At 30.4% G+C, this 13,099-nt stretch overlaps 1 protein-coding gene across 1 annotated transcript; it reads right to left on the bottom strand.

The window, feature by feature from the left end:
• Positions 1-167: 167 nt before the first annotated feature.
• On the bottom strand, positions 168-2,197 carry LOC114723120 (transcription factor MYB20-like). The gene is made up of 4 exons (XM_028909276.1): positions 2,022-2,197; positions 1,782-1,911; positions 912-1,677; positions 168-203 (listed from the first exon to the last, which is right to left on the bottom strand). Exons 1-4 carry the CDS (start codon positions 2,152-2,154, stop codon positions 168-170), a joined length of 1,065 nt encoding a protein of 354 aa, XP_028765109.1. The 5' UTR covers positions 2,155-2,197.
• Between the last annotated feature and the right edge of the window lie 10,902 nt (positions 2,198-13,099).

The following is a 13,099-nucleotide window of genomic DNA, read 5'->3' as shown; positions in this document are numbered from 1 at the left end:
AAGTTAAATGATCAAAAAAGAAGCATCAAGTTATGGGAGGACTGAGCCTACAGCAAAAAGATGACCCTTAGCAATTATTGTACTCAGACAGGCCCTACCCTATAATAAGCTACGTTTGTGTACATACGTCTCTCTCCAATAATTCAAATTATAATGGGACACCCATTTTAGACTTTGGATCCACTCTCTTCACCTGGACCTGCCTGCAGAAGATCGATCAGACCCACAACACCAAGATCATATTTGCCAGCCATTCAAGTCCATTTATATATATATATATATATATATATATATATATATAGACAAACATTATCCAGCCCATAACACAACTTTCTTCTTCTCTTCAAAATCTGCCAGCGCTTTAATTTATATGCACACACACATACATATTTGTGGACCTGTCTATAATATTTTTCATCAACACACGGGCGTCATCTCTATATAGTAATATATATATAAAAGAAGTGGTTTTCGATCGTTTTTGAGTGTTTGACCAGCTGATAATGTTATGACATGTAAATGACAGCAAAGGGAAAGCTCACCAAAAAAAAAGAAAGGAGAGAGAAGAAGGAAAGCACTGTAACTTCACGTAATAATTGATTAGTTGTGGACAATTTGGAAAAGATTAGGGCCACAAAATTGGTACTTTCACTCATTAATTAATTAATGTGCAAGAATCGTCACATGAAATCTTCAACGAAGAAATTAAACCAAATACATCATAAAAATCAATTGGAAAGAACAAATAAAATGCAAACAAAAGGAAAAGAGGGGATCGGATCCATCTGGTGGAAGTTGGCTGTACTATCACATCACCGTCTTTCTATGTTAAGAATCAATCAAAAATCAAAAAATCGAAAGCAAAAGAAAAAAAAGGAGGGGATTTTTTTTTTTTTTTTTTTACAGTTCACATATGGTGTGGAAAGCATCAAATTCGCGGGCGTTAGATCTTCTGAAAGTGACGTTAACGGATAGTTGGCGGTGAAATCTATGGAGGTTTGATTCAGAAGCTGGCCATCTTCTTCCCACGACGACCCTGTCGTCGTCGTCGTCTTCATCAACTGATAATCTTCTTCGTTCTTTATACCATTCGCTTCATGAAACTGATACAACAATGGATCCATCGCTAAACTGTTACTTATCTGATGACACCCTCCTCCTTGAATATAGCTGCTCAAGCTATTGCTTGAACTGATTCTCGAACCCGAATTGTTTTCTGATGAGAACTCTGCCATGGAATTTGTGATCAGACCTGGCATTATTGAGGACATATTGAATGATCCGAACCCAGAAGAGGATTGGTTTAAACCAGCCATTTGGAACTCCAATAAGGCCAATGGGTCATAACCACTATTATTCTGATCAAACTGGTTGGAATCACTTCCTGCAAGTACTGATGATCCTTGTGATGATGATGAGAAGCCCAAGGATGTTGTTGGAGCTGAGACGACTGAGAATGGAATCTGTATAGATGGCAATAGTACTGTCTCTGAATCTGTGAGACCTTTGTTCTCCTCCTTGATTGACGATTGATGATGAGGTTCTGAAATAATTAGAGGCTTGTGTGTGGTTGGGTCAATCCCTTGCTTCAGCAGCTTCTTCTTCAGACTTGAATTCCAAAAGTTCTTTATCTCATTATCTGTTCTTCCTGGTAACTGTGCTGCAATCTGAGCCCACCTGCAAATTCAAATCAAAATTAACCTCCGACAAAACGGCAAATTCTTCAAGGACAGTCAATATTTTCATTTCTTCTCGGTCTTTTTCTTTTCCATAGTTACTACCTGTTGCCAAGAACTTCGTGAAGGCTGAGTATGAGATCTTCTTCTTGTTGAGAAAACATGCCTCTCTTCAAATCAGGCCTCAGATAATTAATCCATCTCAACCTACAACTCTTTCCGCATCTTTGCAACCCTGCAAGTTTATAGAACAAAAACCAGTTAGAATAAAAATAAAAATAAAATGATCTGATAAAAAAGACACAAGAACAGAAGACGTTTTTTTTTTTTTGCTCAGAAAAATACCAGCGAGTTTGGGAATAGAACTCCAGCAGCCAACGCCATATCTGGTAATGTAATTGAAGAGCTTCTCATCTTCTTCAGGGGACCACAGACCCTTTCTCAGTTTTTGCTTTACACAACAGGAATGGCGACCCATTATAATTGATTACTCGTGCGAAGAACAGACAGACTCTGATGAAGTGGGTTTTATATATTTGTGTGTCTGTGCGTCTGTATATATATAGTGGCTCTCTCTCTATATGGCGTTAAGCTTTCCGTGGAAGGATAATGCTTGTGTCATTGAGACGTTTCAATGGGGTGGGAAAATGTACACACACGCACATATATATAAGATATGGAAGAGAGCTGATGGAGGAGGGAAGCTCGAGGGGTAATTGTTGTGTTGATTTAAAGAGAAGAGGGATGAAATTATACTTAAGATTCAAGTTATGAGAGAGAGAGAGAGAGAGAGAGAGAGAGAGAGGAGAGAGAAGGCTGTGAGGAAAGTGAAGCAATCAAGTGGATTTTACGCAAATCCGGTGATGCTTTTGCCAATTGGACTGGATTGGATTTTAAGATATCGCTATTTCTAGAAAATTATAATTCATTATTATTATATATAATGTGTATATATAATATTTTCCTGTGAGCTGTTCTTTCTTTTTTCTTGTGTACTGCACCTGGTATCTTGGGTGAGTTCTTATGTCATAGAAAACTCAATAAGCTCAAACTAATTCAGATTCGAAACATGACAAGAACTATTAAGATTGACGTCTCTAACTCATAGGGTATTGTATTCTTATGCCTCAAGCTCAAGACTCGTGATTAAATTAAAACAATTGCTACCAGTTGATCCAGCCAACTCGTCAAGGTTCTGTGAGCTCTTCTTTACCATAATAGACAATATGGTAAGTCATATTTTACTTTCATTTATAGAATTTAAATCAATCAATATATTAACATAATTTTGTGATAATCCATATTATCCATAAATCATATAATTTATTTCATAACCTACATGCAACACACGGGGAATAAATAATTGGATCTTTTCCATTGATGAAAGCGCATAAAAAATTTCACTTTCATCTATAAATTAAAAAATGAATATTTGAATTAAAAGAAAAAAATTCGAGATATATATAAGTTATTCGTCAGAGCAAGTTCTAACTTCACGCGTAATAACAATTAATAGTACTATCTATGTACTAACTTATTTGTTTTTTCCTCCCTTCTCCTTCTTTTAGGTCTGACTGCTAACCTTAACATAAAAAAATGTTTTTAGAGTAATTCATACTAACCTGCCGTTAAAGTTTTCCACACGCAGCAAGTAAGTTTTAAAAATTAAGCTATTTTAATTCTAAATTATACAAATTTTGTAAATTAATATAGAAAACACTTGATTTATACTAAATATTGTGGAGATTGTGCATTGTCAATGAGTGTTTAACAAAAGTTTGTGGAAGACAATGAATAGTTGAATTTATGTCGGAAAGAGTGGAAAGTGAGCTCTGGAGTCAGAATTGGATCATTAGTGACTTTCTCTAGAAGAGGGAATCAATTGATATTTGTGCATTAGCTTGTCAATAATTAATTTTCGGGAGCTGAATTTAATTTTTTTTCTTCAAATCAGTGAATTATTTGAAAAATTAACATTTCGATACTACACAAAAGTTTAACTATTGTTAAAGATATAATTAAAACAATTAATAATCTCTTATATATGTCTGAAAAGCATGTCATTCGTGTGGATCAATATTTTAATATTGAGAGTGTAAAAACTAGACTAATTTAGAAAACTTATGAGCTGGTTTTTATCATAAAGATTATCCTTCCAATGATCGAAGTTTCCCCAAATAAAAAAAAAATCCTATGCCAAATTAATTATATTTTACAATCAGTACGGATGTTAATTATTGTTTCTTTTTATAAATAATACTACCTCCTGTCCTAATTATAAGATCCCATTAGTAGTCTACTAACGAGGTCTTATAATTAGGACATGAGGTAGTACTATATATGTTAAGCATAAACACGTTAGCTTAACATTAATCATGACCTCATAAGTTTGCTGTTCTTTTACTGTAGTGGAGACAATATGATTCCATCCTTATTATGTCTTTCTAAACCATGTGACACATGTGAACCTAAAACAACGCCAAAAATAAAGCGCCACAAAATAATTAATATGCCATATATTAATAATTACAAATTAAAAGGAATTACAAATTTTGTATACATTATTGTATTTCATTTAACAAAACACATGCATATATATATATATAGTTGTGAATAATGCAGTTTATTACAAATTTTATTTTATATATATGATCATTTATTATGTCTGATTATATTTGGCATGGGTATTTGATCATATTTGATTGAGTTTAATTTATAGAAAAGAATAATAAAAGAAATGGTATGGAGAATTATATAGGATATGCATGAATGGGAAGGAGAGGAAATAATGAAAAAGATAGGAAAGGGGAGTTTCTTGGAAGGTGCTATGAGCAGAGGCAGTGCAATGCATCTGAATTCATTTGTAAAAGACTAATTAAGAACGGTTGCCGCATTTGTCGGCCGATTTTATAATAGCATGCTCACCAACAATATTTTTTTAAGAGATTACCCTTATTTTTTTAAAAAAAATGATTATTAAGAGACTACTCTTATTTTAGATTCTATATATATTAAAATAATTATTTTGAATAAATAAAAAAAATCAAATCTGAACCATCCAAATAAAATACGGATGATTTAGATCTAATGAGCTTATGGTACTTATCAAATTAAAGTGATGAACATTAAAACTGGTTCCAACAAACATATATTTTAATCCTAAAATTTAGGTGAGTTGAATTTTTTTTTTTTTTATGGTAGATGCTAACGACCCATAACGTTATAAAAAAAATTTATATTATTTATATATTAGAAATAAAATTTGAATATATATCCTTGTGAAATATGAGTGGCAGCCTTATCAATTATATTGAACCCAACTTTATTGGACGGATTCTAAAGTTGTGTTCATGTTGCATTTTAACTTGAGTTAATTTAAGTGTTATGGCATAAAATCTATATATGGCAAACTAGATAGATGGAACATGGATCAATTATATATATATATATATATATATAAAACCAACAATAAGTCTTACTACCTCCGATCCTTAATATAAGAAATTGTTTAACTTTTATTTTGATTCTAAAAATGAGCCTACAATCCACTTTGTCTCTTATATTTATATTTTTTTTCCAAAGTAGTTCTTCTAACAATGGTAATTGTAGCCAATATACTTGATTAGCAATGATATTTTTAGAAATACAACACATATTTATTATAAACAACTAACTTAATTTTTTTTCTTAATCTCTTAAAATTAGTCAACTAGCTCTTACAATTAGGGCTGAATGTAGTATTTTATTAGGCGAGGTCACTTAGATAGATCATTCAAAGTCAAAGTCATTGTATTCTATTAACAACTATGAATTTTTAGATAAATTATCGATCAAAAGGTCCACAAGCTTAATAATTCTACACATGAATACTTTTTTATGTTCCTTTTTCTATTATTTTGTCATCGATCATGTTATGAAGCATACAAAATATATAGGGCCTGGAGGTATTTCATTATACAGCTAGAGACAAGTATTGAATATTCTTTTATTTCACATTAGAATTTTATTAAACATTAATATTGTATTTATTGCATATAAAAACAAAACAAATCGAATATCAACGCGTGTCTCACATAAATATGCCTAAAACTAAAACACGGTGTATTCTTCTTCAAGAGTAACTATTATTAAAGGCATCGTGGCAGCTCTTCTTGAAGCAATTATAGAATATCTGCATATGTAAAACGACAACACTAAACTACTTAGGCTTTTTTTCTAAATAAGAATTAATTTTGGCTTAAAATACAAGTTATGTAGATATTGTTTTACCGAAGAAAGATTCTTATTTAGTTACACGTGGGAACGACCAAGCCCTGTACGCAAGCAATATATGTTGAACATTTTTGCATACAACACTGGACTTGACGATACGCTGTTGTTGTCAAATGTCAAAAAAGAAAATCGTTTATGTTTAATTAATTAATTATCACTATTTTACATGGGAAAATATGTACGGTGTTCGATACGCTATCCTTTTTTTTTTTTTGGAAATATATTCATGTCTCTTTCTGTTGAAAATGGAACCTAATTAATTAAAATATTTATTGAATTATATAAATATCTGCGGCCTAAGGACAGAATTGGAGAACGATACGTCGGAAATTTCTCATTTTCACAATACAATTGTCAAAGCGTTGAAGGTAATTTTCCGTAGCATCACAATCGATTGGTTGAATAATATAAGATGATCATTTAATTTTTTGTTTCTATAGAAGAGATCTTACCGAATAAATAATCAAACATATAAATTAAATAAAGAGTTAAGATGAACCCAACATCTTGAAATTTTTTTTTAGTACATCCTACATTTTAAAATATTTTGTGATACATCCAACAGTTTAAAATAATCTTTTAAATGCGTTCAATATCTTGAAATATTTTTTAGGACATTCAATACCATAAAGTATTTTTTTTACGTATTTGGTGCATCCAGCACCAAGACAAAAACAAAATATTTGACACACCTGAAAAATATTTTATGGTGCTAGATGCACACAAAATATTTTTATATACTAAATATATCTGAAAAATATTTTAAAGTGTTGGACGCTTCTTAATTCTTAAATAAGATGATTAATTTGCAATTGCAAGCATATGAAGACTTTGGGAGATGTGAATGAAAAAGAATCTTTTACCCGTATATGGTTTAGTCAAACATGAAATACAAAAGAGTACTTTTGAAAAAAATTAAAAACAAGAAAACATCACCTAACGGGATCGTAGATGGAAAGATTAAGACTTAATCAATTCAGAGTGGGGAACACAAGTAAAGTAATTAAGCAACGCCTTTAATTATATAATACTGCAAAGGATTCCTATGTGCGACGAATGGGGCTTTTGCGTTTTGACTTTTGCCTCAATGAATCGCGTGGTTCTCATACTTTATAAAGTCGTTTATTCGCGTGCTTGCAAAAAGACTTCCTACATTCTAGTTGTAATTTCAATTTCACCGTTGATTTTTAAAATAAAACACTTTATAATTAAAAAAAAATATTACGTAATGCATCAATCAAAGTCAATATTTTTAAAAATATTCATGACTTTGGCAGAAATACAGGCCAGAGACTTAAACGAATATAACGAGGGATAATAATATTCTAAAAATTATATTGAAATACACAAATAAATATAGGTGAAATAAAAACAAATTTTCAAATGAAATGTGTGGAGAAATTCTAATCCAAAGGAATAAAAATACAGCAAGAAAAAGAAGCCTTTTGATTTGTGAATAATACATTTCTTTTTTTTTCGTATTTATAAGGTATGATTTTTTATGCAATTTTTGTCAATATGCTATCGTCAATATTCAGTATCTTGCGTAGGTAATTCAAAACAAAATATGATATATTAAAAGGGGGGACTAAAGACGGATATGATGGTGAAAACACATAGGATTTCATTTTCGTTTTTTTTGATAGTGGCAGGCAAAAAAAATGAAAAAGAAATGAATAAAATAGAAAATAGTTTGTCAGTAAGCAGCGACTGCGTGCGTGGAATTTCTCTCAATGATTGGAGGCTGATTAACAGACGTAACCATGACCGACAATACACGTATGTTTCATAATATTAAATTAATATATAGATATTATTGATCTATTTATTATTATTTTGAATATTATATATAATTATATGGAGAGAAAAAATTCATACATTCGTGGGCTATAGTAATGCTGCTTGCCAAAAAAATAAAATCAATAATATAAGCTATTTGTACGATCCTAAATGTAAGAGTTATGTCGACCAAATATATATATAAATTAAGAAGTTGGTTTTAATTTTAAATATAAAATTTTAATTTATTTAATGTTTTATATTTATTTCTTTAAAAGAATTTATAAACTGATATATAATATAATATCATATATCAGTGTTTTATGAAAAACAGCTCTTATTTAAGAATCAGAAGAGTATATTGAATATAGATGCATCTGACTTAAATGAATTAAACTTCTTTTTCACCAACTAATACACTGGACCCTGAAATTCAATTATTTTTTGCCCTTTTCAAATCAACTAGTTTCATAAAGTTTGATCTCAGTGATTAGGGCTCACAAAAGTCCTTAATTTTTTTAATCCTTGTTAATACAAAAGTATAATTGATAATTGAATTTCGTATACAAAATCTAAAGTTTACATATACAAAATAGAAACAAAAATACAGCATAACACATATATGTCAAGATGCGTCGAGTATAACGAGGAGAGGAGATCATGTGAAAATGACTGAGTAATAAAAATACAAATGATTTTAAGCAAAACATTAGCGAGTAAAGTGCAGCCACTGAGTGTGTGTTTGTGTGGGGTTAATTAGACGTTAAAATGAGAACTTTAAATAATAATAATAATAAAATTAGGGGGAAAAAAAGAAAATTTTGAGCATGACCTATTTTTTAAGGATTTTTAACCCTTAAACCTTAAAAAAAAAAAAAAAAAAAGCTTTTCCCCCTCGTTTTTCAAATCCAGTTGCGTGTCAGCAATACGGGAAGAACTGGGCCTAGTAATTGGGCCGATATTTTTCCACTAATAATTAATAAACGTTGAGAAAATAAGAAGCCAGCGCAGCACATGGCCCCACAGCCACAATGCCACCAATCTGGACAGTGATTGGCCCACGCTTGTTCTGCCCTGGTAAGAGCATTGTATGGGATAACATAAATCCAATGATGACGTGTATGGCTTCAATTCCAGCCTGCAAGTCCCCGGTTCTCACATTCAGTCATTCCCCCTCCCGTTCAATCATCATCCGCTCCATCCGACGGTCTCCCTCTCTCTCTTTTTTTTTTTTTCCACATTATGGCCATGAATTTATTGATCGGACGCGAAAAATAATTCGTCTGCACGTGCAAATGAAATCGCATCATAGGTATCTATGTTTTCTATAATTTTTAATTTGATATATATAAATATTCTCTTAATTAACACTACTTGTGCAGGGGCTAATGAAATTATTATATCATGATAAGATAAAGTATATGTGCTTGTAAAATGATTTTTTCCCTTTTTATTATACATTTAATATTATATCTTATCATTTTCCAATCCTCTTGTTAATCCTTAATGTTGTTTTCCCTACAATATTTTGTCCATCTTAAATATCTTGATGCATGACTTAATTGTTGAATTGATTTTAATTTTGAATGTAAGACATGTTTTTTATATGTTCATCATTTTTGTAAAATTATCCCAATTGATACTTTCTCAATTATAATCAAATGCGAAAGGGAAGGATGATATTAACGAAGATGATCATAACATTTTAAGAAAAACATGTCATATTTTTTATGATTAATTAATTTACCTAACTTCTTTGATTTAATCAAATTAGTTAAATAGGTCTTATACTAAGAATCGGAGAAGTACTTTATACTACAATGTGTGGACAAGTTCTTTCACATAGTTTAATTAGGGAACGTATTGAGAAGATATTAATTATTCCTCAAATTATAGATAATTTATTTTATAAATAGAAACCACCAAACCCCCCCCCCCAAATTCTATAATTTTACGCAAAAAGAAAAAACACATACACAATGTTCCCTTTAGAGCAACTGACTTTATTAAGAGGAAGAGTTAGTATTAGAGTTCAAAAAGACGGAAAACATTAAAATCATCCATATCAGTTTATATAAAAAATATATATATAATATTAACAAGTGATGAATCATACAAATTAGATAATAACTTGTTCGAAAATTTGGGTAGAATGATTGATGTTAGACTTTTAATCAAAGGTTGTAAAGACATTAACAAGTTTAATCATGTTGATGGTTGCTTAATTATTAGACAACACAACATTGGAGAAGTTTAATTCATTTAATAATGAAAATGAGTCGCAAGGATCAGTCCCATTCAGATTGTAGAATTATTAAAACTTTGAGAGAGAGAGAGAGAGAGAGAGATATATATATATATATATCACATTGAAAATGAGTGGCTGAACAAAATAGGTAGCAAATAAATCAACAATTATGGACCAACTTGCCCATTAAGTCATAATTAAAATGAAAGTTCTTCGCCATACGCATTCATCATTCTTGAAAGATCGAGTTATCGCCTAATCAATTTTAAACCAACTCCCAACCTCTTTTTGGTTCCTGCCTGATTGAAACCAGCCTCATTAATTAAAATGTGTTATATTATGACATCGTTATACTACTTCCGATCCTTAATACTACCTCCGGTCCTAATTATAAGAGCTAGTTGACTAATTTTAGGAGATTAAGGAAGTACGTTAAGTTAGTTATTTGTACTAAATATGTGTTGTCTTTCTTAAAATATCCTTACTAATTAAGTTTATTGATTAGAACTATCATTATTAGAAGGACTATTTTAGGAAAAAATGCATAAATATGAGAGACAAAGTAGATTGATGTATTATAATTAGAATCAAAATAAAAGTCAAATGAGATTTATATTAAGGATCGAAGTAATATAAAAGTTAGTTGACTAATTTGAATAGATGAAGAAAGCTTATCAAGTTAGTTATTTGTAATAAATAAGTATTACTCCTCCGGTCCTAATTATAAGACCCAATTGACTTATTTGAGGAAATTAAGGAAGTAAGTTAAGTTGGTTATTTATAATAAATAAATATTGTCATTCCTAAAATATCCTTGCTAATTAAGTATATTAGCTAAAACTATCATTATTAGAGGGATTATCTTGGAAAAAAATGCATAAATATAAGAGACAAAATAGATTGGGGTCTTATAATTAGGACCAAATAAAAAGTCAAATGGGGTCTTATAATAAGGACCGGAGGAGTATTTTTTATAGAATACCCTTGTTAATTATATGTATTAGCTAAAACTAATTAATATTTAATAGAACATTTTACATGTGTAAGTACTATCAGAACAACTTTTGAAAAAAAATAAATATAAGAGATAGAGTGGATTTGAGTTTTATATTTAATATCAAATTAAATATCAAACTTGCTCTTATGAGTTAGTATTATAATTTGATATATAACTCATTCTGCTATCAATCTCAATCATATACATAGTCTTATATGTCCGAAAAAGACTTGAAGTAAAATCTAAAACGTTGATGAGTTATTCAGAACGATGTATTAAAAAATGAATACAAAAATCGCAATTTGCAAATTACATTATTTTTAAGATAATATATTTTTGCTGTTACTCCTCCGGTCCTTAATATAAGACCTAATTATTGAGTTGGTTTTGATCCTAAATATAAGACCCATTTCCCATATTTATCAATTTTCTCTAAATTACCCTTATGGATACTCTCTCAACTATAATCAAGTTGAAGAGGGAGATGGGATATTAAGAAAGATGATTGTGGTATTGTAGAAAAAATATGTCACATTTCTTATAATTAACTAATTTACCTAACTTCCTTAATCTAATCAAATTAGTTAAATATGTCTTATATTAAGGATCGGATGAGTATTACATTTAGTTTGCTACTTGCTAGCTATATACAGGAAATATCACTTTTAAGAATTATCTCAAATGCTCACGAACAACATGTTTTTTTTTTTCCCGTAACATCATGAACAACATGTTGATTGAAAAAACTTCTGCCATCTAATTAAGCGGTCAAAAGGGTGATGAGATATGGCAACAAATTAAAACACACACAGACACTGAACATAATAAAAGAAGCTATGGCCTGATGGCACAATCGAATCTAGAAACGATATACTCTTCCGATCCTAATTATAAGACCCAATTGATTTATTTGAGGAGATTAAGGAAGTAAGTTAAATTGGTTATTTATAATAAATAAGTGTTGTCATTCCTAAAATATCCTTGCTAATTAAGTATATTGGCTAAAACTATTATTATTAGAAGGATTATCTTGGAAAAAAATGCATAAATATAAGAGACAAAATGAATTGGGGTCTTATAATTAGGACCAAATAAAAAGTCAAATGGGGTCTTATAATAAAAACTGGAGGAGTATATGCATATGATTTATCATAATCTCGTTTGTACTATTAACTAAGCGATGTGACAGAATTTAGGTCTCATGCATGAACTTTGATGTTTTTAACTTCTCTCAATCCAACATACGTGTGACGCGCTTTTTTCCCTTCCATTTTTCCGACCGAGGTGGACATGTCGTAAAATGTCATCATATTGTTTTTTTTTTCCCCAAAAAAACATTGTTTGTACGTAGATGCGTTGATCGAACTCAAAACTAAAGCTTAGTTGCAGCAATAATCTCATCACAACAAGTTGCGAAAATTCATTTTGATAAATTAAAAGGGGAAATTTTTTTTGGGGGGATGAAAGGGTTAATAAATTCTAAACAAACAAACAAACAAGAAAGCTTGCATTTCAAGGGATGATGATGACAAAATGATAGCGAACCATTTGTTTGCGTTAATTCGTAGTTGCCCCAAAATGATTATCAGTCTCTCTTTTGTTTTCTCTTCAAATCTGTGCTTCCCCTCTTTCACGCACAACCCCCTCATTTTATGACTACATTTACACTGTATTTGGCACGAGATTTTTAGAAGGGAGTGCCTCCTCTCATTTGGCTAGAATATCTTTTAATAGAGAAAAGGGAGCTCTTCCCTTCTTTTGTTTGGCTGGAATGATTTTTAAGGAAGGGAGGGGCTCCTATTTCTTCTTTTTTTCCTCTTGGCTTCTCCTCTAAAAGTGGAGTTTTTCAGAAGAGAAATGAGAAAGAAAATATTTAATTCTATAACTAGTCTTAGTAAAATAATATAATTTTTCTTTTATCCTCTCTTTGACCCTTTCATTCTACATTTTTCTCTCAATCTTACAATTTTAATAACTCTAATCAACTCAACTTCATTCTTCTCTTATATTCAACAATTCAACAAGGAAAATCAAACTATTTAAAATTTTGCTAAAAAAAATGCAATGATAAAAATCATTGGGACAAAAAAAGAAACAATGAAAAATTACAATATTTTTGAAAAAGTC

Source organism: Neltuma alba, unplaced genomic scaffold (genome assembly GCF_004799145.2).
Source record: "Neltuma alba isolate B1F8T4 unplaced genomic scaffold, ASM479914v2 tig00012124_pilon, whole genome shotgun sequence".
Lineage (NCBI taxonomy): Eukaryota > Viridiplantae > Streptophyta > Magnoliopsida > Fabales > Fabaceae > Neltuma > Neltuma alba.
The sequence above is the reverse complement of the archived record's forward strand: the minus strand, read 5'-3'. Positions and strand labels throughout refer to the sequence as shown.